The 25,497-nt window shown below is 46.8% G+C and overlaps 1 protein-coding gene across 2 annotated transcripts in view; it reads right to left on the bottom strand.

The window, feature by feature from the left end:
* The window catches only part of NEK2 (NIMA related kinase 2), a 163,423-nt gene that overhangs the window by 26,012 nt on the left and 111,914 nt on the right, over positions 1 to 25,497 (bottom strand). For both annotated transcript variants that reach the window (XM_029593258.1, XM_029593257.1), the window contains exon 6: positions 15,635 to 15,854. In XM_029593258.1, coding sequence (XP_029449118.1) covers positions 15,635 to 15,854 — 220 coding nt within the window. The remainder of the gene's footprint in view (positions 1 to 15,634; positions 15,855 to 25,497) is intronic.

Below are 25,497 nucleotides of genomic sequence, written 5' to 3'. Positions count from 1 at the left end.
GAAATAAGGGGTAACCTGCACAGAGTGGCAGTTACTACACTAACAGAATAAAATTAAATTAAGACAGATGAAGGTCAAATGTAAATGTGTGCTCAAGAGCTCCAGGTGCCATCCTCCTGTAATCTTTCTAAATATCATCCATCCATGATTCAAATCATGTTATCTTCTTTGAGCAATCACTATTTGTCTATCGACAAGTATATGAAAACTGCCAATTATGCCCCTGAAGGGAGGGAAGAAGGAACGAGAAGTTGAAATTGTTTCCAGAAAAGATGGCTGCTGAGCTGGAGTGGGTGAGTCTGTACCGGAAGTGACACACACTATCGCTGAAATCTCAGCTATAGTGGTGGCTGCACTACACACTAAGACCATTTCAGAACAAGTTACTGATCTGAAATAGTCACAGATATTGGCACCCAGCTTGAAACCATGGAAGGACGAATTCAATATTATAAAAGACAACTATTGTCAGTAACAAATAAATTGCTTGCGCTTGAAAGGAAAGCAGAACAGAAGAATAAAATAGAAGACCTAGAAAATAGGTATAAAAGAAACATCAGGCTAGTCATAACAGAATCAGTAGAAGACCAAACAATGGTGGCATTTCTAGAAAAATGACTACCTGAAATATTGAAATTGACAGATTTAGTGGAAGAGCTTAAGATTGAACGTGTGCACCGGCTGGGAAATAAGCGTGAAGGAGTTCAATCGAGAATTATCATTGCTAAGATTCTTAATTTCTCACATAAGCAACTTTTACAAGCATACTGCGTTCCGCTACTTACCGAGATGGACCAGTGCGTATATTTCAGGATTATTCAGCAAAAGTTGCTCTTCAGTGGAAACAATTCAACTTGATTTTTGCTGAGCTGTTCCAAAACCAAATTAAGTTTGTGCTGCAATATCCTGCTTTCCTTAAAATTTGGCACGCGGGTTCTTCTTAGACTTTTGACAAAGTGAACACAGCAAAAGATTTTCTTGCTAAGCTATTGTGATTTTGTCTTAAGGAGATTTCTTTTTCAAATCTTCTTCAAACTTTCTCTGAGTGGCAGAGTTGTTTTACCCGTTTGCTTTGTTACTAAAGTTGTTTTTTTCATTTGGGTCCCGGATAGCTTTCCTCGAGAGGACTAAGAGTAAGGTTTTTGTAGTATTGAAGCATTACGAAAAGGGAGAGGGAGCAGAGTCTACTCCCAGTTATTTTGCTCGTTATGAAGTTATCTGGCCTTTTTACTCACAAACCATGGGTAGCTGCAGAGAGAAGGCTAAGAGTCTGCACAAATACCTGCTTAACATATGTAAAATTAATAAGAGACATTGAAATGGATGTTTGGCCCATGTTTCAAGGTTAGTCACTGCGGTGAAGAGTGCTCCTTAAATTTTCTTCAATATGTGTGTTGCCCTAAAACTGAAGTGAAAGGCATATGGAACAGTAAGATCGTATCACTTGGGGGGGGGGGGGGGCATACCAGAGACAGCTCTCAAAGAACCCAGTTTACTCTCAGGCTCTGTTTGTTTGAGGCTGCAACTGACTTACCACTCAGGGGTCATACTGGAGACTGCTCTCAGAAATTAGGCTCGCAAGAACTTAAGCTTATTTTCAAGCTTTGACAGTTTAAGACTATATCAAACCATCCTTAGTTGATCTGCACTGCGCTATGAGCTTTATGAACTTCAGCATCATGGACGGTTTAGTGCTGTGTTTATTAAGCGTAAATCCCTCTGAATTATTCACAGAATCACATTAGAGGCTATTCGTCTTTTTCTTTGTTTAACTGAGTTTAGTTTCTCTTAATGAAAATAAATTACTTCAACAGTATTTTGTAAATTTAAAAGGTAGTTTAAAATATCTTTTACCTTGGAACCCCTTTACCATGCTCTCTTAATTCACTTGGTATAATTATGGGGCAGACAGTTAACTCCAAATTAGAAAGGAGGGTGGCACCCACACACAGCAACATGCTTGCTAATCAGAAGCAAGCAGTTAGTCAAAGAATGAGAGATAAGGGAAGAAGAGGGGTGGGGGTTGAGAGGGAATTAGTTGGGTTAGTAGGGATGGAAAAAAAAAAAGTAGCTCGAAGTGTTATAGTAATAAGTCGCTTCCATTTAACTCTCAATTCTAAAAATAAAGATTTCTGGGAATTGACTTGATGGGGTGGTACTGGGCGATGCTCTCATGACTTACCCTGGGGGCCCTTCATCTACATGTTACTATACATCTTCTTTATTAGCCTCTCATACAGTAAATGGCTAATTTTTTTCACCTTTTCTTCTGGAATGTGAATGGACTAGATTCTCTGGTAAAAAAAGGAAGAAGGCTCTGCAAACTCTGAATAGGCACAAAGTGAAGAAACAGATCTCTCTGAAATAGAAAGTAAATAACTGGCTAGAGAATGGGTTAAATTATGTTATTTTTCTTCAGTGAAAAAGAAAAAAAGCAGGGGTAGCAATACTTTTGCATAAAAATATCCCCTTTCAGCTGGTACCATGATACAGAGGGTAGATTCATTGTCAGGAAAATTCGAGGGAGGGACATCACTATTTGCAATCTCTATGCTCCCAATGAATATGATTTTTTTCCCCCATTAATTTAGTTAACATTTTCCTTGTTACTTCTCATGGTATTATACAATTGGCCTGAGGCATATTGTTGATTAAGTAGGCTCTCTCTCTAATCTTGTAAAAACTCCAATGGAGAATGGTTGTATGAAACCTCAATCCAAAAACCTTGAATCAGATCAAGGATCATAACATCCCCGGCGAAATAAATGATGTTAATTGTTAAATAATGCTGCAAGACATGGGACCTTTTATGTAAATTGGCGTGTGTTCCACATAGGTTAACCACATATTTCTATTCAAGGTAATCCACAGTTTACTCCAGGGATGGATAATCCAGTTTTTAAAGCATGGGAAAGAAAGGGGCTCAACTGAATCCAACAGCGAATCTAATATCCTACATAGTTTTCAGGAGCTGCAAAGCCAGTTTCAATTACCTCAAATTTTTATACGTATCTGCAAGTCCGACACTATGTGACTGAAAAATTCAACCTTAATTTAGGGATACGAACACCAGAAACTCTGGAGGATGTTTTAATTGATAAGAAAAAAAAAAAAAAAAAGGAAAACCCTCCTATGCTAAATTTGATAGGGTGTTACAATTGGTTAATAAGGATGATAGAAAGCTGAGAACTGCTTTTGAAAACTGGAAGAAAAATGGCCAGATTTTCATTTAACACTACAAGAATTTGCAAATTGCTTTCAATACATTACACAGATTACTGAAAATGTAATATTGAGAGAAGCACATTTTAAGTTTTTATACCAAGCCTTTATTTCTCAGTATAGAGCCTTTCATGCAAAAAGTCACGTGATTCGGCTATGTGCTTAAAATGTGACATAACACCAGGAGATTTCATACAGTTTCTGGAATTTTAAAGTCTGCTTATTCTGGGAAAATTTTAAAAAGATTTTAGAGAGGCTTCTACAAGCATCATTATGACTTAATTCAAGAATAAGGCTTTTGGAATATTTGGAAACCTGAAGGATACATTTTCTGAATATCAATGCCTCTTTTTATATAAATGCTTGTTGATAGCGAAGACAACCATTTTATTTTACTTGAGCTGGGAAAAATGTGCCTACTTTCTCACAATGGAAAACATGTATGTTTAAACTCCTCACTTTCGAATATCTACCTGCTAAAAATGTTTCGGGGAAAAAATATGACGATACAAATTTGGGAATCCTTTTTATTCTCTCTGCCATCACAAGTGAGAAGTGCTATTTTAAATCTATAAGGATAGTAGAGTTCAGGAAATCAGGGAGCTCTGACAGATGTGCCGCCCATGCGTGGGCGAGAGAGCACGTCAGAGCTCAACGATATATATATGGCCCTGGTGGGACAGGAAAACCTCGCCCGTTTTAACGGGCACAAAGGTTTGTATTTCATAAAAGAGAAAACAATTGTTAAATGCAATTTAATTGAATTTGATATAATTCAACCTAGTCCGAAAGTGCTAACCCACTCAGGCAATGTATGAATTATCACCTGTCATATAGGTCTGTAGATATGGATTTTTGGAATCCATATGCTGAGAGTCCTATAGTAGTTTATTCAATAAAGGACGCAGTAGAGAATTTTGAGTGGAAAGAAGGATGATTGCTACTCTATCAGGAGGAGTGGGGGGAGGAAATAGAGATGAAGCAATGAATAGTATGTATATGTTTTTGGAATTTATAAATCTAGAAATGTGTACTGGGACCTTATGGTAATTGTATGACAAAAGGAAGAACTATACATTTATAACTCATTGTCTCTATAAAAAAATTCAATAAATATGTTTATGAAAAAAACCAAGAATAAATAAACCTTGCTAGACAGAACAAATGGGTCTTTTTCTGTTGTCATTTACTGTGTTACTACAGTAGGTATTAAGTATTGACATGATTGACTGGAAAGAAAATTAAAAAAAATAAAGTCAGCTAAATATGCACTTAACACAGAAACAAAAGAACAGCTAAAACCATCCAATCTTGCCTATTTTATATTCTGCCTTTCAGTGACTTCAAAGCAGATTACATTAAGGTACTGTACCTACCACTGAATAGATGAACATATGAATTCTCATACTTCATCCAGCACCAGTTCGCATATTCTTCCTCCCCCCACCCTACCCTCTCAATACCTTTTCTATTACTGCTCTCTCTGTCCTAAGAATGATTACTTGCTATAACTGATGGCCTCTACCATCAACACCAAGTGGTTCTTCAGGCCTGATCTTTATTTATTTAACAGCTTTTCTATACTGACATTAGAATGCACATCATATCGGTTTACATCTCAACAGTAGATGGAAAATATAATGAACATGGGTGGGGGAGGGACAACAGTAGAAAATAGAGGGCAGGAGGCTCTAGGGCAGACCTGGGCAAGGGGCGGCCCGCGGGCCGAATCCGGCCCGCCTACTGTCTGTGACCAGCCCACCCGCTGCTGAGAGCAGACTGAGAATGAAGCACGCTGCCTTCCCTTGCAGAGCGAGCGTCCGGTGGGGGGGGAGGGAGTGACTCAAGCGAAGGCATGCTGTCCGATTGGCCGGTGCTGGGCAGCACCGGCCAATCGGACAGGAGCTGAGACCAGAGCTGAGACCAGAGCCGGTGGAAGCACTGGCGCCTAAGCATTAGGGGGCGCCGAGCCGCTGGTGGCCGATAAGAAGGCTCATACAGACGCCGAAGATCGGCCACAGCCAGAAAAAAAAGGTCGCTCTAAGCCTGCAAATACTCCTCCTCCTTCCTGCCCCCGCGCCCCGGAAGAAAAATGTTGCCGGAGCCGCGCGGGCAGGAAGGGGGAGGAGCATCAGCTGCGTGCCGGAAGGAAGAGGAGCATCGCCACGTGCAGAAGAGGAGCATCAGCCGCGTGCCGGAAGGAGGAGGAGCATCAGCCGCGTGCAGAAGAGGAGCAGCGCTTACGGGCCGCCGCGAATCCCACATTGCGGGCGGCCCGAGAAGACCAGGGCCGCTGCAGAGCCCATCCTGCGGCGACCCGTGAAGAGGAGGCCCAGAGGTGAGAGAGAGGCTGAGGGTGTGTGTGTGCGCGTGTATGAGATGAGTTGAGAGACTGTGTGTGGGAGTGAGGACCTGAATGTTTGCAGAGACAGCATGTGAGAGCCTCTGTGTGTGTGTGTGAGAGAGAGACAGCATGTGGGAGTGAGAGAGAGCCTGTGTGTGTGAGTCAGACAGCATGTGCCAGTGAGAGATTGTGTGTATGAATGATTGTATGAGAGAGAGCATGTGAGAGTGAGAGCCTGTGTCTGTGTGAGAGAGAGAGAGAAGGCATGTGAGAATGAGAACCTGACTGTGATTTTGAGGGAAGAAGACAGATGGAGAGAAAAGAAATAGAAAAAAAACGACAATATAAAAGAAATTGGCAAAAAAAATAAGAAAGGAAAGGTGGAAAAAAAAATCCTGTGACCAACCGATTAGAAAACTAAGATCAGACAGCAAAGTAAAAAAAAAAAAAAAAATTACTTTTTACTGATTGGCACATGTAATCTTTGGGAATGTGCAAGAGTAGCACTTTCTCTATGCGGATCTCACAATGTAGGAGATCAGCATGGAGGAAGTGGAAGCCCACGGGGCCTGCAGAGAGGAGGCAGCAGAATGGGCTTCAGTGCCAGTAGCAGCAATCAGTGCCTCCCCAATAGCCATGCAGCAGCAGTGACAGTGGCAGCAGAGGAATGAGAGAGGCTCCGAGGTTGCTGGCAAAAGAAAGAGAGAGGTCTGCCTTTAGTGTGTGCATGTGTATGAATGGGAGTCTGCCTGGGGGTGTACGTGTGTGAATGCATGGGTGCCTGCCTGAGGGTGTGTCTGTGTATGAGAATGAATGGGTGTCTTCCTGGGGTTTGTATGTGTGAGAATAGGTGCCTGCCTGTGTGTGATGCATGTGTGTGTGTAAATGAATTGGTGCCTGCCTGGGGGTCTGTGTGTGTGAGAGAATGAATGTGTGCATGCCTGGGGGATGGTGAAGGAGTGGTGTGAAAATGAATGGGAGCCTGCCTGAGGGTCAGTGTGAGAATGATTGGGAGCTTGCCTGGGTGTATGTGTTTGTGTGTATGTGAAGGAGCCAGTGAGAGTGAGAGCATGTGTGTATGAGAAAATCCAGGGGAGTAAGAGTGTGTGGGGGGGAGTGTGTGTCAGTGTCTGTGAGAGCGAGAGGTTATGGTGGGTATAAGAGCATGAATGTGTATGTATGTGACAGTGTATGTGTGAGAGAGAATGGACATGTGAGTATGTGTGAGAGAGAGGATAACCTCCTAATCCTCGACAATATCAGGGTGACTGGAAATCAAGAGCTTCCATGCATGGACTTTTTTAAAATCCTTATTAGTTTTAATTATTGGGTGTTATTTGATATATGTGCTGTTTTGAAATATTTTATTGGTGTTTGGGAAATTGTAAAAAATGTATATGATTTTAATTAATAGAAATTCTGTTTATCAGTAGTTTTAAAATATTCTTTTATTAGTATGGTTTTACTATTATAACTGATGCTTTATGTTTCTTGATTTTATTGTTTTATGAGGAATGGTGGTTCTGTTTTTCCATTGTTAATACACAGAGTCTGGCTTCTTGGGGTTTCCATTTCAGTTTTTTCTAATTTGTGCTCCTTTATTTTGTATTCTGTATTTGGTGAGAGTCTGTTTCTGCTCTGTGTGTGTTCTGCTAGCATAGGGATCTATAGCAATCTGGTTTGTTTGTTTCCTCAGTAGGTGGTGTATTGGTATTCTAGGACCCAGTGTAATATTTACCCTTGCTTATTCACTGGTAGGGTTATTGTTTGAGTCCTTGGTGTTATTACTGTTATGTTATGATGGGATTGCAGTATAGATTTTGAGTGTCTTTTTTGCGGGGTTTTGTGTTAGTTCACAATGTATCTGACAATGAAAGGTGTTTGTGCTGCTGTTACTGTGAGGTGACACCAGAATTTGAAAATATCTTTTAGTAGGATGAGCTGTAAGGTAAACATTCAAGATGTGATGTTAGTTTTTTTAAACACTGTAAAAGTTGACAATTTTCTAAAGTGAACAATCACAAGTTCATTAAAGTTCATCATCTCATCATTAAATAATGATGTAATTAGGTCCTCCATATTTTCATTGAATCTTTGTATTTAACTTACTGTTTGTTTATGAAGGGATAGTATATATACTATATACAGTATTGGGTAGAACTGAGTTAATTATATTAGTCCGGCCCTCTAAAACCATCCCAATTTCTCATGCGGCCCCATGGGAAAATTAATTGCCCACCCCTGCTGTAGGGGGAGCCTGAAAATTGAACTAGAGAAGTAACAATAACTCGAGAGGTAACATGGGTTGCATTCTTACAGTAAGATGTTCCTACTTTACAACATAAGAGCTACAATAGTTCGACTATTGCAACACGCTGTTCATTGGCCTTCCCAAATCTGCACTAAAACCACTCCAATTGTTACAAAATGCCGCAGCCAGAGTACTTACTGGCAAGAAGAAATCTGCACACCAGTTCTGAGGAGTCTTCACTGGCTACTGATATTACAAAGGATCAAATACAAAACATTAACTACTCTACACAACGAAATCTACAAAGAAGATATCACCGCCCTCAATCACATGATTCAACTGCACAAAACACCACGCATGACAAGAAACACCGGCAAATTGCTACTAGTCATACCCTCCCTTCCCTCTGCTAAACTATCCAACACTAGGAATAGAGCCTTCTCGATTGCTGGACCAAAAGCATGGAACTCTTTACCAGTCTTCCTAAGTCCGATCAGGGACTCCAAATCTTTCAAAAAAAAGAACTTAAAACATGGTTATTTAGACAAACATTCACAGATGGAGTTGGATAATCTAATCCCATCTGCTCAGACTTATTTCCTCTACTAGCCATGCTCTATTTACATCCTTCCCCCTCCTGCCATTTCCTCCTTTACCCCTTCTATTTAAATTATGTCCTGTATCTATTTTTTCCTCCCCTGTCTCCCTAGGATCCTTTCTCTCCTTTCCTTCCCACACCTCTTATCACATTTGTTTAAGTCTCATTATCACACCTCTGCGCGATATTACATTTAAATTATGTATCTAAATACTTAACTTTACATGTTCTCCCTCAGTAAGTCTGATTTGTAGGTTTTACTCTTTTATACCTGTTTTTTCACTGTTGACATATGCCGAAATGTAACTAGTTATCTATTCACGTTTCAATATGTTCGTCAAGAATGCGTTATGTGTATTATGTTGTTTACTCTGTAAACCGGAGTGAAGGCAGCCTGCTATACTTCGGTATATAAAAGAATCTAAATAAATAAATACATCTCATTTGTAGGTACTTTGTACTATCTGTGGTTTACTGCTCTATAATAAAAAAAAAAAAAAAAAAAGTTTCTCCTGCTGCTTATACTGAGGCAGTCCAATAGCCATTTATCCTGCATATGACAAAAATGCAATAGAACTAAATAGTGTTTGTAGATGCTGAGACACAGGAGACCTATATTAGAAAGTGTCTATTATGATATGGATATGTTTCGGCAGATACATCCCAGCTCCAAAAGTGAAAGAACGGCAATGGTGATATCTGCTAGCTCAAGAGTAGCACTGAAAGGCCCAAGCTTCATGAGAGTCCTCAGCCGTCAAGACCAAAGGCGCAATAGTCTTGGGAAGTAGGATGTGCAAGACGTCAAGTTTTACACCCACTACCTTTTTAACAAACTTACTTCCCTGTACGTACCCGGATCAGTCCAGACACCTGGGTTGTGACTCCTCACCAGCAGATGGAGACAGAGAAAGACTTGTCGGGCTCCCTACATATAGTAAGGTGCCACCCACAGCCCCTCAGTCTTACTGTCTCCAGCAGATGGGGCAGGTTCACCCACAGCCTCTGGGATCCCTGGTGCGTTTTTTCTTAGTCAGGGATAAGTAGAAAAAAAAAAAAAAGGAATCAAAACAGAAGAGGAAAGAAGACAAAGTCTCCCTCCGTTGGAAGCCTCCCAGGGGGGTTGGGAGGTTCTGAGGGGACCATCCCCCCCTGGTTGAGGCCGCTGCTGAGGGTCGATGACCCGGCCGTGATTGGCACCAGCGTCGGGGGTGACACTGGGGAGCCCGGTTCACTCACCCCCGCTGGAGCAGAAGATTCAGGACCTGGGACAGCGGTATAAGTAAAAAAAAAAAAAAAAAGAAAAAAGTTGCCGGGGACTTTATTTTCAGCCGAGCCGTCTCTCTCGCGCGCTCGCTCGGGGCGCTCCGCGGGAGGGGGGAGACTGGTTAGTTAATTTCTGTGCCTTCTTCTCCTGCCGTGGTTGGCGCAGAGGATGCCTAGGGGGCAGCTTGCCAGTCTCGCGCAATGGGGTCTGCTCGAATTGTGTGTCCGGCAGCGAGGGACCATCTGAGGTCAGTCGGGGGGCCGCTCTCGGGCGGAGCGTTCGCCGCCGCACACTTGGAGGCCAGTGGTTCTGAGCAGTTCCTGCTTAGCGCGGGAACGGCGGCCATTTTGGAAGCAGTCAGGGATGCCACGAGGAAGGCTGCCAGTAATGGCGGCCAGCCTCCTCCGCAACAACGGACCCCCGGGGGGAGGCCCCGGGAGGACTGGACTCGCCGGGGGAACGAAGTATGGAGGAGGTCTCCTCTGATTCGGAGGCCTCATTTTCCGCAGACTTCGCTCTACTGCTCCGCAAGCTGCTGCAGTATAAGAGATCCAGGAAGAAGTCTGGGAGGTCGAAGGCCTCGGGGGGTTGCTCTCAGCCCCGGAAGAGGACTGCTCGGGATCGGTCCCAGAAGGACCCGCCTAGGGAAAAGCGGCCGCTGCGGGGAGCTCCGCAGGACTCTGACATGGAGTCTACCTCCTCCTCAGAGGAGGATCCATCCTCAGGGGCCCCAGGAGGGACTGAAGGACACGAAGAAGAGGGGCCAGTCCAGCCGGGTGCCGGCAAGGGGACACAGACGGCAGATGGCAATGACCCGAAAGTAGTGCGCCTGTTCCGGAGAGATGAGCTGACGCCCCTCATCCTGGCCATACTCAGGGAGCTAGGAGTGGAGGCTCCACCGGTGGAGTCCCAGCAGGGGGCCAATATGGACCCGGTGTTGCTGGACCTTGCGGGTCCAGCAGTGGCTTTTCCGTTCCACTTCTCAGCGTCCGACATCCTCTTCCGAGAATGGGATACCCCAGAGCTGGGCCTGAAAGTGAGTAAGGCCATGGACAAGCTGTATCCACTGCCAGAGGAGGTCTTTGAACTCCTTCGCCTCCCACGGGTGGACGCAGCGGTGTCGGCGGTGACGAAGAGGTCTACAATCCCCATCACAGGCGCTACAGCGCTCAAGGATATTCAAGATAGAAAGCTGGAGGTGCAACTTAAGAAGGTTTTTGAGGTCTCCGCCCTGGGAGTCTGTGCGGCCATTTGCAGTAATTTTGCTCTGCAGGCTGGGCTGCGCTGGGCCCAGAATCTCCAGGCGAATGCAGGTCTCTCCGAGGGGGAGTCAGCGCAGGCGGATCACCTGGAAGCGGCGATTGCTTACAGCGCGGATGCTATGCATGATTTGCTGCGGACATCGGCCAGGGCCATGGTGTCAGCGGTCTCAGCGCGCCGTCTCCTCTGGCTTAGAAACTGGGCGGTTGATGGGTCATCCAAGGCTCACCTTGGCTCGTTGCCATTTAAAGGGAAATTATTATTTGGAAAACAGCTGGATGACCTGATGCAGTCTCTCGGGGAGAACAAGGCGTTTAAGTTGCCAGAGGACAGGCTCAGGCCTAGAACCTCCTTCTCCGCTAGGAACCGTTTTCAGGGTAACAGACATCAGCGACCGCAGAGATAGTCTGGGTCTTCCTACCGATCCAGTTCCTCCAGGTCTTTCTCGTGGTCTCAGTCCTTTCGGGGGAAGAAATTCGGGAGACAAGGTGGTCCCTCGTCGGGATCGGGGCCCAAGTCGGCCCAATGAAACGAGGAGGGTTCATTCCTCGCGGCAGCCTCAGGACCTTGTGCCAAACGTGGGAGCAAGGCTAGCATTGTTTTTCGAGGACTGGACCAAGATAACATCGGACCAGTGGGTCCTCAGCGTGATAAGTCACGGTTACGTTTTAGATTTTGCACGTCTGCCGGCAGACAAGTTCCTCGTGTCGCCTTGCAAGGGGTTAGAAAAGCGCTCAGCGGTAAGGATGACCCTCCGGCACCTGGAAGCTCTGGGCGCCATTACTCCCGTACCACAGAGGCAGCATCGCCGGGGGAGGTACTCCATTTACTTCGTGGTGCCAAAAAAAAAAAAAAAAAAAAAGAGGGCACGTTCAGACCAATTTTAGACTTGAAAGGGGTCAACAGGTGCCTTCGCGTTCCATGCTTCAAGGTGGAGACGATTCGTTCGGTGGTGGCCTCGGTGCGGCCGGGCGAGTTTCTAGCGTCACTGGACCTGACTGAGGCGTACCTGCACATCTGAATTCAGCCGTCCTATCACAAATTCCTATGATTTTGCATACTGGGCAGACACTATCAGTTCAGGGCTCTTCCCTTCGGGCTCGCCACGGCTCTGCGCACCTTCAAAGTCATGGTGGTGGTGGCGGCAGCACAGCTCAGGAGGGAAGGCCTCCTGGTACACCCTTACTTGGACGATTGGCTCATTTGGGCCAAATCAGAGGTCGCGTGCCGGCAGGCAGTTTCCAGGGTGCTACAGCTCTTGCGTTCCCTCGGATGGGTGATCAATCTCGCCAAGAGTCGATTGGAGCCTACCCAGAGGTTGGAGTACCTGGGCGCTCTGTTAGAGACGGAGAGGGGCAGGGTCTCCCTGTCCCAGGAGAGAGTGGACAAGCTGCAGAGTCAGGTGAGGCGCCTATTGTCGCTACGGTGCCCGCAGGTGTGCGATTATCTGATGGTCTTGGGCTCTATGGCATCAACGCTAGCATTGGTTCCCTGGGCTTTTGCTCATCTACGACCGCTGCAATCAGCTTTACTCTCCCGCTGGAAGCCGGCATCGGAAGAATTTCATCTTCCTCTTCCCCTCACAGACCGGGCCAGGTCCAGCCTGCAGTGGTGGCTTCTTTCCAACCATCTGACCTGCGGAGTATCACTGCTCATGCCCAACTGGACGGTAGTCACGACGGACGCCAGTCTCTCTGGGACACTCGGTACAGGGACAGTGGTCCAGGAAGCAGTCGCTATGGTCCATCAATCGTTTGGAGACCAGGGCCGTGTCGCTAGCGTTGCAAGCCTTCCGCCCGTTGATTCGGGGACGGGCGGTCCGTGTGCTGTCGGACAATGCGACCACAGTGGCCTATATCAATCGACAAGGCGGAGCGAGGAGCCGGCAGGTGGCGGAGGAGGCCAGCCAGTTGATGCGCTGGGTGGAGCAGAATCTCAGCAGCATTGCGGCGTCCCACATAGCAGGAATAGACAACGTCCAAAGCGGACTTCCTCAGCCGACATAGTCTGGACCCAGGAGAATGGGAATTGCCGGACGTAGCTTATCGCCTCATCTGTGCCAGATGGGGACAGCCACACATGGATCTGATGGCCACCGCTCGGAACACAAAGGCTCTGCGGTTTTTCAGTCGGCGGAGGGAGCGAGGGGCAGAAGGCGTCGATGCGCTGTACTTCCCTGGCCCACGGACGTGTTACTGTATGTGTTTCCTCCTTGGCCCTTGATAGGCAAGGTGCTTCAGCGGATAGAGTTGCACCCGGAGGTGATCTTGGTTGCGCCGGAGTGGCCACGATGGCCGTGGTTCGCGGATCTTCTACAGCTTGCAGCGGAACCTCCTCTTTGGTTTTGTGGGGATGCGATCCTTCTTCGTCAAGGACCAGTCTGTTTGGAGGATGCGGATCACTTTTGTCTCGCGGCTTGGCTTTTGAGAGGAAACGTCTGAAGTCCAAGGGGTACTCTGATGTGGTGGTAGCCACCTTGTTGAGAGCTAGGAAACAGTCCACGTCCTTAGCCTACGTTCGGGTTTGGGTAGTATTTGAGGACTGGTGCAGATCTCGCAAGGTGAATCCTATCCTGTCGTCCGTGCCGGAGGTCCTCGCTTTTCTTCAGGAGGATCTCTCGAAAGGGCTGTCTTGTAGTACCCTTAGAGTCCAGGTAGCTGCCCTTGGTTGTCTCAGAGGTAAGGTACAGGGGGTGTTGCTGGCACTCCACCCGGATGTGGCGCGTTTTCTTCGAGGGGCTAAACATTTGCGCCCGCCAGTGCGGGATCCTTGCCTGTCCTGGAATCTAAATTGGGTTCTTTCAGCTCTGTGCACAGCGCCGTTTGAACCTCTAAAGCGGGCGACACTCAAGGACCTTACCTTGAAGACGGTCTTTCTTATCGCGATCGCGTCAGCTAGACGAGTTTCGGAGTTACAGGCTCTGTCTTGTAAAGAACCGTTCTTGAGAATCTCGGATTCGGGGGTCTCCTTGAGAACGGTCCCGTCCTTCCTGCCGAAGGTGGTATCGGCGTTTCACCTGAATCAGTCTATTGAGCTTCCCGCCTTTTCGGACGTGGATTGTCTTGACAAGAGGTCTAGAGACTTGAGAAAACTCGATGTTCGTAGGGGTTCTTCTCCGCTACCTGGAGGTTACGAATTCTTTTCGGGTTTCCGACCACCTCTGTTTTGTGCTCTAGTTCAAGGAGGGGTGCTGCTGCTTCTCGAACCACGATTGCGAGGTGGCTCAAGGAGGCCATCGGCTCGGCGTATCTTTTGCAGGGCAAGTCGGCCCTTAAGGGCCTCTGGGCTCACTCGACACATTCACATGCCACGTCGTGGGCGGAGGCCTCTCATGTGTCCCCGCAGGAGATCTGCAGGGCGGCGACTTGGAAGTAGTTACATACGTTTACTAGACATTACCGGCTTGATGTCCAGGCGGCTGATGCTGGGGGGTTTGGAGAGAGAGAGTACTCCGAGCGGGATTCTCTGCTTCCCACCCTTGGTAATTAGCTCTGGTACATCCCAGGTGTCTGGATGTACGTACCCGGGTACGTACAGGGAAAGGAAAATTAATTTCTTACCTGATAATTTTCGTTCCTGTAGTACCACGGATCAGTCCAGGCTCCCACCCGTATGTTCTGGTTTTCTGCTGAAGTAACAGAGAGTCCGCATGGTTGGATTCAAGTTCTCATTTATTCAAGTTTGGAGTAATACCGTTCACCTCTGGTTCTGGCAGTTCTGTTCCAGCTGGGGGTGGTTTGAATTGGCCTGTGTTTGAGGGTCGTTTTTAGTCAGGCAGTTCATTGTGCTTTGACATTACGTAAGACTGAGGGACTGTGGGTGGCACCTTACTATATGTAGGGAGCCCGACAAGTCTTGCTCTGTCTCCATCTGCTGGTGCGGAGTCACAACCCAGGTGTCTGGACTGATCCGTGGTACTACAGGAAAGAAAATTATCAGGTAAGAAACTAATTTTCCTATATTGATCAAGATCTACTAAAAGTACCTTGTTTTGTTTTAATCTAAGTTGGTAGCTTGCCTTCCCCACTAAATTGTTCATACCCTAAAGAGATCAGTGACACTGCAACTGATTTCTCAATTAGAATCTTTTACACTCTGGGTTTTCTTACAGGCCGATTCAGTACGGTGCGACTTGAAAACGCACGTCCAAACTCACGAAAACTAATAGCGCTCATCACATGCAAATGCATGTTGATGAGCCTATTAGTTAGTCGCCCGGGATACTGAAAGTAAAATGTGCGCACATGTTACTCTCAGAAATTAACACCTTCCCAAAGGCAGGCATTAATCATAGACGGCACTGGGTAAGTGTCAGAAAAGCTGAAAAAAACCTGCTTTTATGTACACCCTCGGAGGCCCCAAAAATTAAAAAAAAAAAAAAATCTGCCTGCCAGTCGGCGGGTTTGAAAACAGTCACCGGTAAAATTAAGCGTCTGTTGTTGGACCTGCTGAGAGCCGCCACTTCCGCTAATGAGACGCTACGTATGCGCCAGTGTCCCTAGCACCTCCTTATTAGCATGGGCCCTAATTTAAATACAGAATTGTGCACCCAAGAGAGGTGCCTGGGCGCGTGTCGGAAGAGTGGGTGCTCAACACGGAGCGCCGGCTCTCCTGCGGGTTTCTTTTTTTTTTTTTTTTTTTTTTTAATTGATCTGTTAGTAATATGGTACGTTTGCTATATGAAGGTTCACATACGTTCTAGTCTTTCTTCCCTGCTTTTCAGAGCTCTCTCCCGCTCTTGCAGCTGCTGTTCCTTCAGTCTGAGCTCAGCCACAGCTGATTCTGAATGCTGGAGATGCACTGGCTCAGAGGTCCTTCGCACTCTCTTTTCTGAGATTTTTCTTTGTTCTTCTGCAACCCAGTTTGCTATTAGGGAGTTCTGTAAAATGTCTTCAACTGAAGGTCTTAAGTAATCCTTAGAAGGCAAACACAAATATTTACATTATAAAAGCAACAACCCCTCCCCCCCAAAAAAACCAAGAACAGTTCACCAATACAGCACAAAATCATCATGTATTAATATGCACCAGCAAGTGGTTGATCTCTCTTAAAGGTGTCAGCAAGCCAGCCACTGTGCAAGCACTTTACAGCACTACTGATCTTCTCTTTCATTCATCCAACTAAATCAGTGATGGCTAACCTATGACACGTGTGTCAGAGGTGACACGCCGAGACGTTTTGGCTGACACGTGCAGCGTTTCAAGGACTATCGAGAATTTTTTTTTTTTTAATCTGTTGCGCCGAGCCTTTTCTTTTTCAGCTGCGCCGACCCTTTAAAATTTGTTTTTTAGTATCCCCCTACCCTCCGGACCCCTCCACCAATGCCCCCAGGCGCAGGGAGGCTCATGTGGCGCAGCGATGAGGCTCAGGACAAAGATCACATTTAAACGAGCTGATGCTCCTCCTCCTTCCTGCCTGTGTGGCCCCGGAAGTAAATGTTGCCGGAGCCGCGTGGGCAGGAAGGAGGAGAAGCATCAGCACGTGCAGAAGAGCAGCAGCATTTGCGTTTACGGGCCACCGCGAATTCCAAGTCGCAGCAGTCCGAGAAGAGGAAGAGGCCCGGTAGCAGGGCCGCCGTGGCCCAAGAAGATCAGGGCCGCTGCACAGCCCATCCTGTGGCGATCCGCGAAGAGTAGGCCCACAGGTGAGAGAGAGGCTGAGGGTCTGTAGAGTGTGCATGTATGAGATGAATTGAGAGACTGTGTGTGAGAGTGAGGACCTGAATGTTTGCAGAGACAGCATGTGTGTGTGTGTGTGTGTGTGTGTGTGTGTGAGAGTGTGTGAGTGAGAGAATGAGAATGTGCCAGTGAGAGCCTGTGTATATGAATGATTGTATGAGAGAGAGCATGTGCCAGTGAGAGCCTGTGTATATGAATGATTGTATGAGAGAGAGCATGTGCCAGTGAGAGCCTGTGTGTGTGAGAGAAAGAGAAATGCATGTGAGAATGAGAACCTGACTGTGTGTTTGAGGGAAGAAGATGGAGAGAAAAGAAACAGAAAAAAAGACAATATAAAAGGAATTGGCAAAAAAATAAGAAAGGGAAGGAGGGAAAAAAAAGCCTGTGACCAACCAATTAGAAAACTAATTGGTTGGACAGCAAAGGCAAAAAAAAAAAAAAGTACTTTTTAGTGATTGGTACATGTGATCTTTGGGAATGTGCAAGAATAGCACTTTCTCTGTGGATCTCACAATGTACGAGATCAGCATGGAGAAAGTGGAAGCCCATGGGGCCTGCACAGAGAAGGCAGCAGAATGGGCTTCAGTGTCAGTAGCAGCAATCAGCACCTCCCCAATAGCCATGTGGCAGCAGCAGCAGAGGAATGAGAGAGGTTCAGAGGTTGCTGGCAAAAGAGAGGGGGGTCTGTCTTTAGTGTGTGCATGTGTATGAATGGGACTCTGCCTAGGGGTGTATGTGTGTGAATGCATGGGTGCCTGCCTGGGGGTCCGTGTGTGTGAGAATGAATTGGTGCCTGCCTGGGGGATGGGGAGGGAGTGGTGTGAAAATGAATGGGAGCCAATAAAAGAAACAGACTGAAAGATGAAGTTTGTAACGCTTGCTTGGACTTGAAGTGTACGAAATACCAACCTTCAATTGAAGATTTAGTCAATGAAATTCAGCAACAAAAAAGTTACTAAGCAGGTAAGGTAAAGAATTATTTGTTTTTGCTTTATTAATAAATACAGTACATATTAAAATTATAACTTATTGATTAGAGCTACAAATATCACAAAATTATGGATTTTTCTAGAAGTGACACCACCCGAGTTATGCTCCGTTTTTTTATGAATTTTGACATACTGAGCGCAAAAGCTTGGCCATCACTGAACTAAATACTACTTCAACAGTATCCTTTTCAGTTTTCAAAAATGCATATCAAAACCATGTCCATAGAAGCATGTCAAGACAATATTAGTTCAGTGGCTATCTGGACCATCAGCTTTCCCAGATGCGAAACTCAAAATGGCAACTTCTCTCACAAGTTCAATAAATTACAAGTATGACAATCATTGAACAAAAAGTCACCCAATCACACAGATAAAAAAAACACAGATAAAGTTCCAGACATCAGTTGATATTTCATCCTAGGTCTGTGTAGGGGATCCAAAACAATGTTAGTAATAGGAAAATTGGTTCTTACCTGCTAATTTTCGTTCCTGTAGTACCAAGGATCAGTCCAGACTATTGGGTTATGCCTCCCTTCCAGCAGATTGAGTCAGAGAAAAGCTGAAAAGCACCCCTCCAGATATACTGGTGTGCCACCTGCAATCCTTCAGTATAATCAATATCAAAGCAGAATGAAGTAAGTTTAAAACAATCAATGACTAGATCAAGCAAAGAATCCCTCAAGATCCAAAAAATCTGTTTGTTTTTTTGCAGTTAAACAATAACTTGCTCAAAACTTTGCAGAAGCGCGCATGTCAGAACTCTGAAGCGGCACTATCTGTAAAGAGAAAAAACAATAAAGAATACGAGCGGACTCTCCTGAACCGTAAATGCTCGGGCGGGCGTCTGGACTGATCCTTGGTACTACAGGAATGAAAATTAGCAGGTAAGAACCAATTTTCCTTTCCCTGTACGTACCAGGATCAGTCCAGACTGCTGGGATGTAACCAAGCTGCCTTAAATGGGGTGGGACCCGGAGAGAGTCCTGCTCGAAGCACACTGCTGCCAAAAGAATCCGTAGCCGGATCCCGGACATCCAACCGATAATGCCTAGCAAACGTGTGCAATGACTTCTAAGTAGCCGCTCTGCAGATTTCTTGAGGCGAAACACATTGGATTTCAGCCCATGACGCCGCCTGAGATCGGATAGAATGGGCTTTAAGACCCTCAGGGACTGGACGTCCGCGACATATGTAAATTATACTCTCCTGAACCGTAAATGCTTGGGCGGGCGTCTGGACTGATCCTTGGTACTACAGGAATGAAAATTAGCAGGTAAGAACCAATTTTCCTTTCCCTGTACGTAAATTATAGAATCTATAAAATGTAAGGATATTGTTAATGCTGTTTTTCCACTAAGAATATTGTTAAGACTGTTATCTCAGTTCCTATCCACCTTTCTCTCCTACTCTTGTTTTTCACGCCCCTTAGGCTCTAGCGTTCTCCCTACCCCCCCTCTCTCCCTTTTCCTCCTCTGCTCCCCTTCCCCTTTCCCGGTTATTTGTAATTTCTATTTCCTTTTCTCCATGAGTTTATTGTGAACTGGTATGATGTGTCCCACGAATATCGGTATATTAAAAGTTCATAAATAAATAAATAAATATGTATGTGGAAGCAATAGCATCCTTCAGCCAACAGGCAATGGTAGTTTTGGAGGCCTCATGTCCTTTATTTGGACCATTCCACAAGACAAAAAGATGATCCGACAGACTGAAATCATTAGGCACTTCCAAATACTGTACAAGTATCCGGACATCCAACCTCATATCCTGACCGTAAGGAGAGCTTTTATCCACCTCCAAAAAGGCTAGTAATTCAATCGACTGGTTGACATGAAACAACGAGACCACCTTTGGTAGAAAGGAAGGTACCGTCCGCAGTGAGACTCCCAAATCCGTTATTCGTAAAAACGGTTCCCTAAATGACAATGCTTGAAGTTCTGAAACGCGTCTGGCCGAACAAATGGCCACAAAAATCACTGTTTTGAGAGTTAAATCTTTCAACGTGGCCCGCTTGATGGGCTCAAACGGCGAACCGCAAAGACCACGGAGAACCAAATTCAAGCTCCAAGATGGACAAATCACCCACACCAGTGGGTGTAAATGTTTGACACCCCGTAAAAAACGAGCAACATCCAGATGGCCCACTATGTAGGAACCCTCAATCTTACCCTGTAGGCAGCCTAACGTTGCCACCTGTACTCTGAGCGAACTATACGCCAAACCCTTCAAGCCGTCCTGTAACACCACTAGGATATGTACTATAGTGGTCCGCCGTGGGGACACCTTCAATCCAATGCACCATGAATCAAAACACTTTCCAGACCCTAACATAGGTAAGAGAAGTAGATGTCTTTCAAGCCCGAAGAAGAGAGTGGAAATCACTGCCTCTGGATAACCTCTCTCTCTCTCTCAATTGTGAATTGCCAAGCAGCTAGACAAAAGTGATCCACATGATCGAAAAATACGGGACCCTGCCTCAGCAGATGACAGACGTAAAGGACCGTCTACTGCTAGGTTGATCAGATCCGCAAACCACGGCCTTCTTGGCCACTCCGGAGCCACTAGAATGACCGGACCCCGGTGGGATTCTATGCACCTTAGAACCTTTCCCACCAACGGCCAAGGAGGAAATACATAGAGGAGAACATCTGGAGGCCACGGGAGCACCAGGGCATCCACCTCTTCCGACTCGTGCTCTCTTCTGTGACTGAAGAAACGAGCCGCTTTGGTGTTCAGCCGAGTCGCCATCAAATCCAACCGTGGGGTCCCCCACCGGCGAGTCACGAGCTGGATCGCCTCAGACAGTTCCCATTCTCCGGGAATCAGCTGCTGTCGGCTGAGAAAATCCGCCTGAACATTGTCCATGCCTGCTATGTGAGAGGCCGCGATATGGGTCAGATGGCATTCTGCCCAGACCAACTGATTAGCTTCGAGGCTACCGGCCGACTTCTCGTACCCCCTTGACAGTTTATGTAAGCCACGGTGGTTGCATTCTCTGATAGAATCCATACTGCCTGGTGGTGGATCGGGGGAAGGAATTGGCACAGGGCTAGACGAACTACCCTGGTTTCTAACAGATTTATGGACCACTTGGCTTGCTGAGGGGACCATTGTCCCTGTGTCGACCTGGATTGACAGACTGCCCCCCATCCGGTCAGACAGCATCCGTCGTTTCGATTATCCAAGGTGGAGGTTTCAAGTCCACTCCCTGGGACCAACCACCAATTCAGGCTGGTCCTGGCCAGCTCCATTAAACGGCAAGGGAAGGTGGAAGTCCTCCAACTTGGGATCCCAACGGGAAAGCAGCGCTCCCTGCAAAGGTCGCATATGAGCAAAAGCCCATGGAACCAACTCCAGGGTAGATGCCCTATAACCAAGAACCTGTAAATAGTCTCACACCGTGGGCAAAGGAAGGGCCAATAGGCGCCGAACCTGAGACATTAACTTTTCCATCAGCTACTGGGGGAGGAAAACTTTGCCCACAGAAGTGTCGAAGCGGGTTCCCAGAAACTCCAACACCTGGGACAGGACCAGTTGGCTCTTGGTGTAATTGAAGATCCAGCCTAGCGACTGTAGTCGGTTCAAAACAGACTGCACCACTACCTTGCAAAGCTCCTCAGACTTCGCTCAATTGAGCCAGTCGTCCAGATAGGGATGGACTAATATCCCTTCCCGCCAGAGGCAAGCCGTTACTACCACCATCACCTTGGTGAAAACCCTTGGAGCTGTCGCCAATCTGAACGGCAGGGCGCAAAACTGGTAATGCTCTCCCAGAATCATGAACCTTAGGAACTTCTGATGGTGCGCCTGCATGTAGAGTGGCTGTTTTGGTTTTCTATTCCAGTTTGTCTCCATATTTATAATTTGTGGTCTCTCTGTACTTGGTGAAAGTCAGTTCTGGGTGTGTGACCAAGGTGAGGTATTTTACTAACATGTAGGCATTTGTATCAATCTTATTTGTTGTGTTTTCTCAATAGGAAATGCATTAGTGGTAAATTACTGTCTTTTCATAAGGAGGGGTATTGTGCCTGCCAGAGAAGGGAGTTTGTTTTGCTTTTACCGAGATGTCATCGGAACCAGAATATATTTTTTTGTACGGTGAGTGGTACAGGTAATGTCCTAGTTCTGCTCTGCATCCACTGTTGGGGGTTAAGAGGGTTCCTGAGGATGCAGAATGTATATTTACACTTAGCCCCGTGATGGTCACATGTTCAGTGTGTCACGCATGTGACACACCTGGTCACATGCGTGACACACTGAACATGTGACCATCATGGGGCTAAGTGTAAATATACATTCTGCATCCTCAGGAACCCCCTCAACCCTGAACCAGTGTGTCACGCATGTGACCAGGTGTGTCCCAGCCAAAAAAAGGTTGAGAACCACTGGTCTAACAGAGCACGATAAGCCACAATAGCAACCAGATAGTACTCACCACTGCCTCAAGAGTATAAGTTAGACAAGTGAAGCATCTGCTGGAGTCAGAAAGATACTGAGGATCTAGGGAGGGTGCACTGGTTGATATGTCAGCACCCTCCGAAGCTTTGTCTGACTCCATCTGCTGGACGGGGGGACATAACCCATCGTCTGGACTGATCCTGGTACGTACAGTGAATGCAAAAGTTGCAGAGGCTCAAATGAGAAGCATCAGAATCATGCTGTTGGCACCAGATGGTTTATATCGCCTCCATTTGAAGGCATAGGTTTCTTTGGTTGAAAGCTTTATAGAAGAAAGCAAATGTTGCTTACCTGATGTAACAGGTGTTCTCACAGGACGTTAGTCCTCACAAATGGGTGACATCGAGGATGGAGCCCACCACGGAAAACTTCTGTCAAAGTTTAAACAGAACTTTGACTGGCCCCTACTGGGCATGCCCAGCAAGGCACTGACCCTGCAGCCAGCAAGGGTCTCCCTTCAGTCTGATTTTCAAAGCTACAGGCAGTGCCTAGAAAGTAAGAATAAAATGAACCCAACACCGCGGGGAGGCGGGCGGCTTTCGTGAGGACTAACATCCTGCTGTCCTGTGAGAACACCTGTTACATCAGGTAAGCAACATTTGCTTTCTCACAGGACAAGCAGGATGGTTGTCCTCACAAATGGGTGAGTACCGAGCTGAGGATGTCCCGACTTGCACCAAATGTACCCAACGGTGTGCAGCAGGCACAATAAGTGAGGAGAAATTTGGGAAAGGGCATCTGCACCCAACCGGGTAGGTGGAAGGGTGTTGGTACATCAGGTTGGAAAAAGGTTATGCAAGACAGACTGGCCGAAGATGGAGTCCTGTCTTCCAGCCTTGTCCAAACAATAATGGGCTGCAAAGGTATGGAGAGAACTCCAGGTTGCAGCTTTGCAGATGTCAGGAAGCGGCACCGATCGAAGGTGTGCCACTGACGTCGCCATGGCCCTCACAGAGTGTGCTTTAACACAGTCTTGAAAAGGAATGCCAGCTTGCTCATAGCAAAAAGAAATGCAGTCCGCCAACCAGGAAGAAAGAGCCTGCTTACCCACAGGTTGTCCCAACTTATTAGGATGGAAAGAGATGAATAATTGAGTGCTCTTCCTATGGGAAACTGTACGGTCTAGGTAAAAAGCTAGAGCTCGTTTACAGTCTAGGGTATGCAGGGTCTGCTCTCCAGAGTTGGAGTGGGGCCTGGGAAAAAAGATAGGTAGTATGATGGATTGATTGATATGAAACTCAGAAACTACCTTAGGTAAAAATTTAGGGTGAGTGCGGAGTACCGCGCGGTCCTGCAGGAGCTTAGTGTAAGGCGGATAGGTAACTAGGGCCTGTAATTCACTAACCCTGCGAGCTGAAGTAATAGCCAAAAGGAATAACACTTTCCAAGTGAGATATTTAAAGTCACAGGAGTGCAGAGGTTCGAAAGGAGGTTTCATAAGACGACCAAGAACCAGGTTAAGGTCCCAGGATGGGGCCGGAGGACGCAAGGGCGGCTTTAGATGGAGCAAGCCCTTAAGAAAGCGTGTTACTAGGGGTTGTACTGAAATAGGATTACCCCCAATACCCTTATGGAAGGCGGCTACCGCACTGACATGCATTCTGATAGAAGAGGTTTTAAGACCTGATTCAGAGAGATGCCATAAATAGTCCAAGAATTTGGAGATTGGACAGGAAAGGGGATCAAGGGACTGAGAAGTGCACCATGATGTGTACCTTTTCCATTTGTATGAGTAAGACTTTCTTGTGGAAGGCTTTCGTGAAGCTATCAGGACCCGAGAAACGGAATCTGAAAGGTTGAAAGGCTGAAGGACTAACCTTTCAACATCCATGCCGTCAGGGACAAGACTTGGAGGTTGGGATGGAGGAGGCATCGTTGTTTTGAGTGAGCAGATGCGGGTCCTTTCCCAGAGGAATGTGCCTGCGGATGGAGAGATCCTGGAGTATTGGAAACCATACTTGGCGTGGCCAGTAAGGTGCTATCAGGATCATGGTTCCTCCGTCCTGGCGTAGCTTCACGAGAGACTTTGACACAAGAGGGAGTGGAGGGAATGCATAGAGCAGACCGGTTGTCCACTTGAGGGAGAATGCATCCCTCGGCCGAGAGTGCTGGCTCCGAATGAGAGAGCAGTAATCGTCCACTTTGTGGTTCTGAGGGGACGCAAAGAGGTCTATGCGGGGAGAACCCCACTTGTGAAACAGAGAGGTCGCTACCAGAGGATCGAGTGACCACTCGTGTGGTTGGAAGACACGGCTCAGCTGGTCTGCCAATACATTGTCTACTCCCGGCAGGTAAGTGGCCCTGAGGTACATGGAGTGGGAGAGGGCTTCCGCCCAGATCTGCGCAGCTTCCTGACACAGAAGGAAGGAGCCTGTGCCTCCCTGCTTGTTTATGTACCACATGGCCACTTGGTTGTCCGTCTGGATTAAGATTATCTGATGAAAGAGATGATCTTTGAAAGTGCGGAGCGCATAGCGGATTGCTCGAAGTTCCAGGAAATTGATCTGGTGTTCGGCTTCCTCTTTGGACCATAACCCTTGGGTTTGAAAGTCGTCCACATGGGCTCCCCAACCGATGTGAGAAGCATCGGTGGTTAGGATTACTTGCGGATCCGGTGGAAGAAAGGGTAAGCCCTGAAGGAGGTTGACCTGAGTCGTCCACCAGGTTAAGGATAGGCGCAGCGCTTGTGTGACTGTGACTATGGAGGACAGAGGCTGAAAAGCTTGAATCCATTGGTGTCGTAGAGTCCATTGTGTTACTCTCATGGCTAGTCGGGTCATGGGAGTGACTTGAACCGAGGATGCCATGTGCCCTAGGAGAATGAGGAACTGGCGAGCCGTGGCAGTGTTCTGAGACTGGAGCTGGCGAGCCAGGGACATTAGGGTGTGGACCCTCTGAAGAGGAAGGTAAGCCTTTGCCTGTAAGGTATCCAAGTCTGCCCCAATGAAGGATAAGGTTTGAGACGGGACTAAGCAAGATTTCTCGTAATTGACGAGAAACCCTAAGGAAAGGAGTGTTTGAATTGTCAATTTTAGGGAGGATTGAGCTATCTGTTGGGTGGAGGCCCTGATTAGCCAATCGTCCAGGTATGGGAAGACGTGGACACCTTCCTTCCTTAGGAATGCTGCTACCACTACGAGACATTTGGTAAAGACTCGTGGGGCAGAAGCTAGACCGAAAGGGAGGACACGGTATTGATAATGGTCGTGGCCTACTAGAAACCGCAGATATTTGCGATGGGATTGTGTGATCGCAATGTGGGTATAAGCGTCCTTGAGGTCGAGAGAGCACAGCCAATCCCCTCTTTGTAGCAGAGGGAGCAGCGCGCCTAGGGTTACCATTTTGAACTTCTCTTTTTGAAGGTATTTGTTGAGGGCTCGAAGGTCCAAAATGGGACGTAGTCCCCCTGATTTCTTTGGTATTAGGAAGTATC

The sequence above is a fragment of the Rhinatrema bivittatum genome, chromosome 3, assembly GCF_901001135.1.
Source record: "Rhinatrema bivittatum chromosome 3, aRhiBiv1.1, whole genome shotgun sequence".
Taxonomy (NCBI): Eukaryota; Metazoa; Chordata; class Amphibia; order Gymnophiona; family Rhinatrematidae; genus Rhinatrema; species Rhinatrema bivittatum.
The sequence above is the reverse complement of the archived record's forward strand: the minus strand, read 5'-3'. Positions and strand labels throughout refer to the sequence as shown.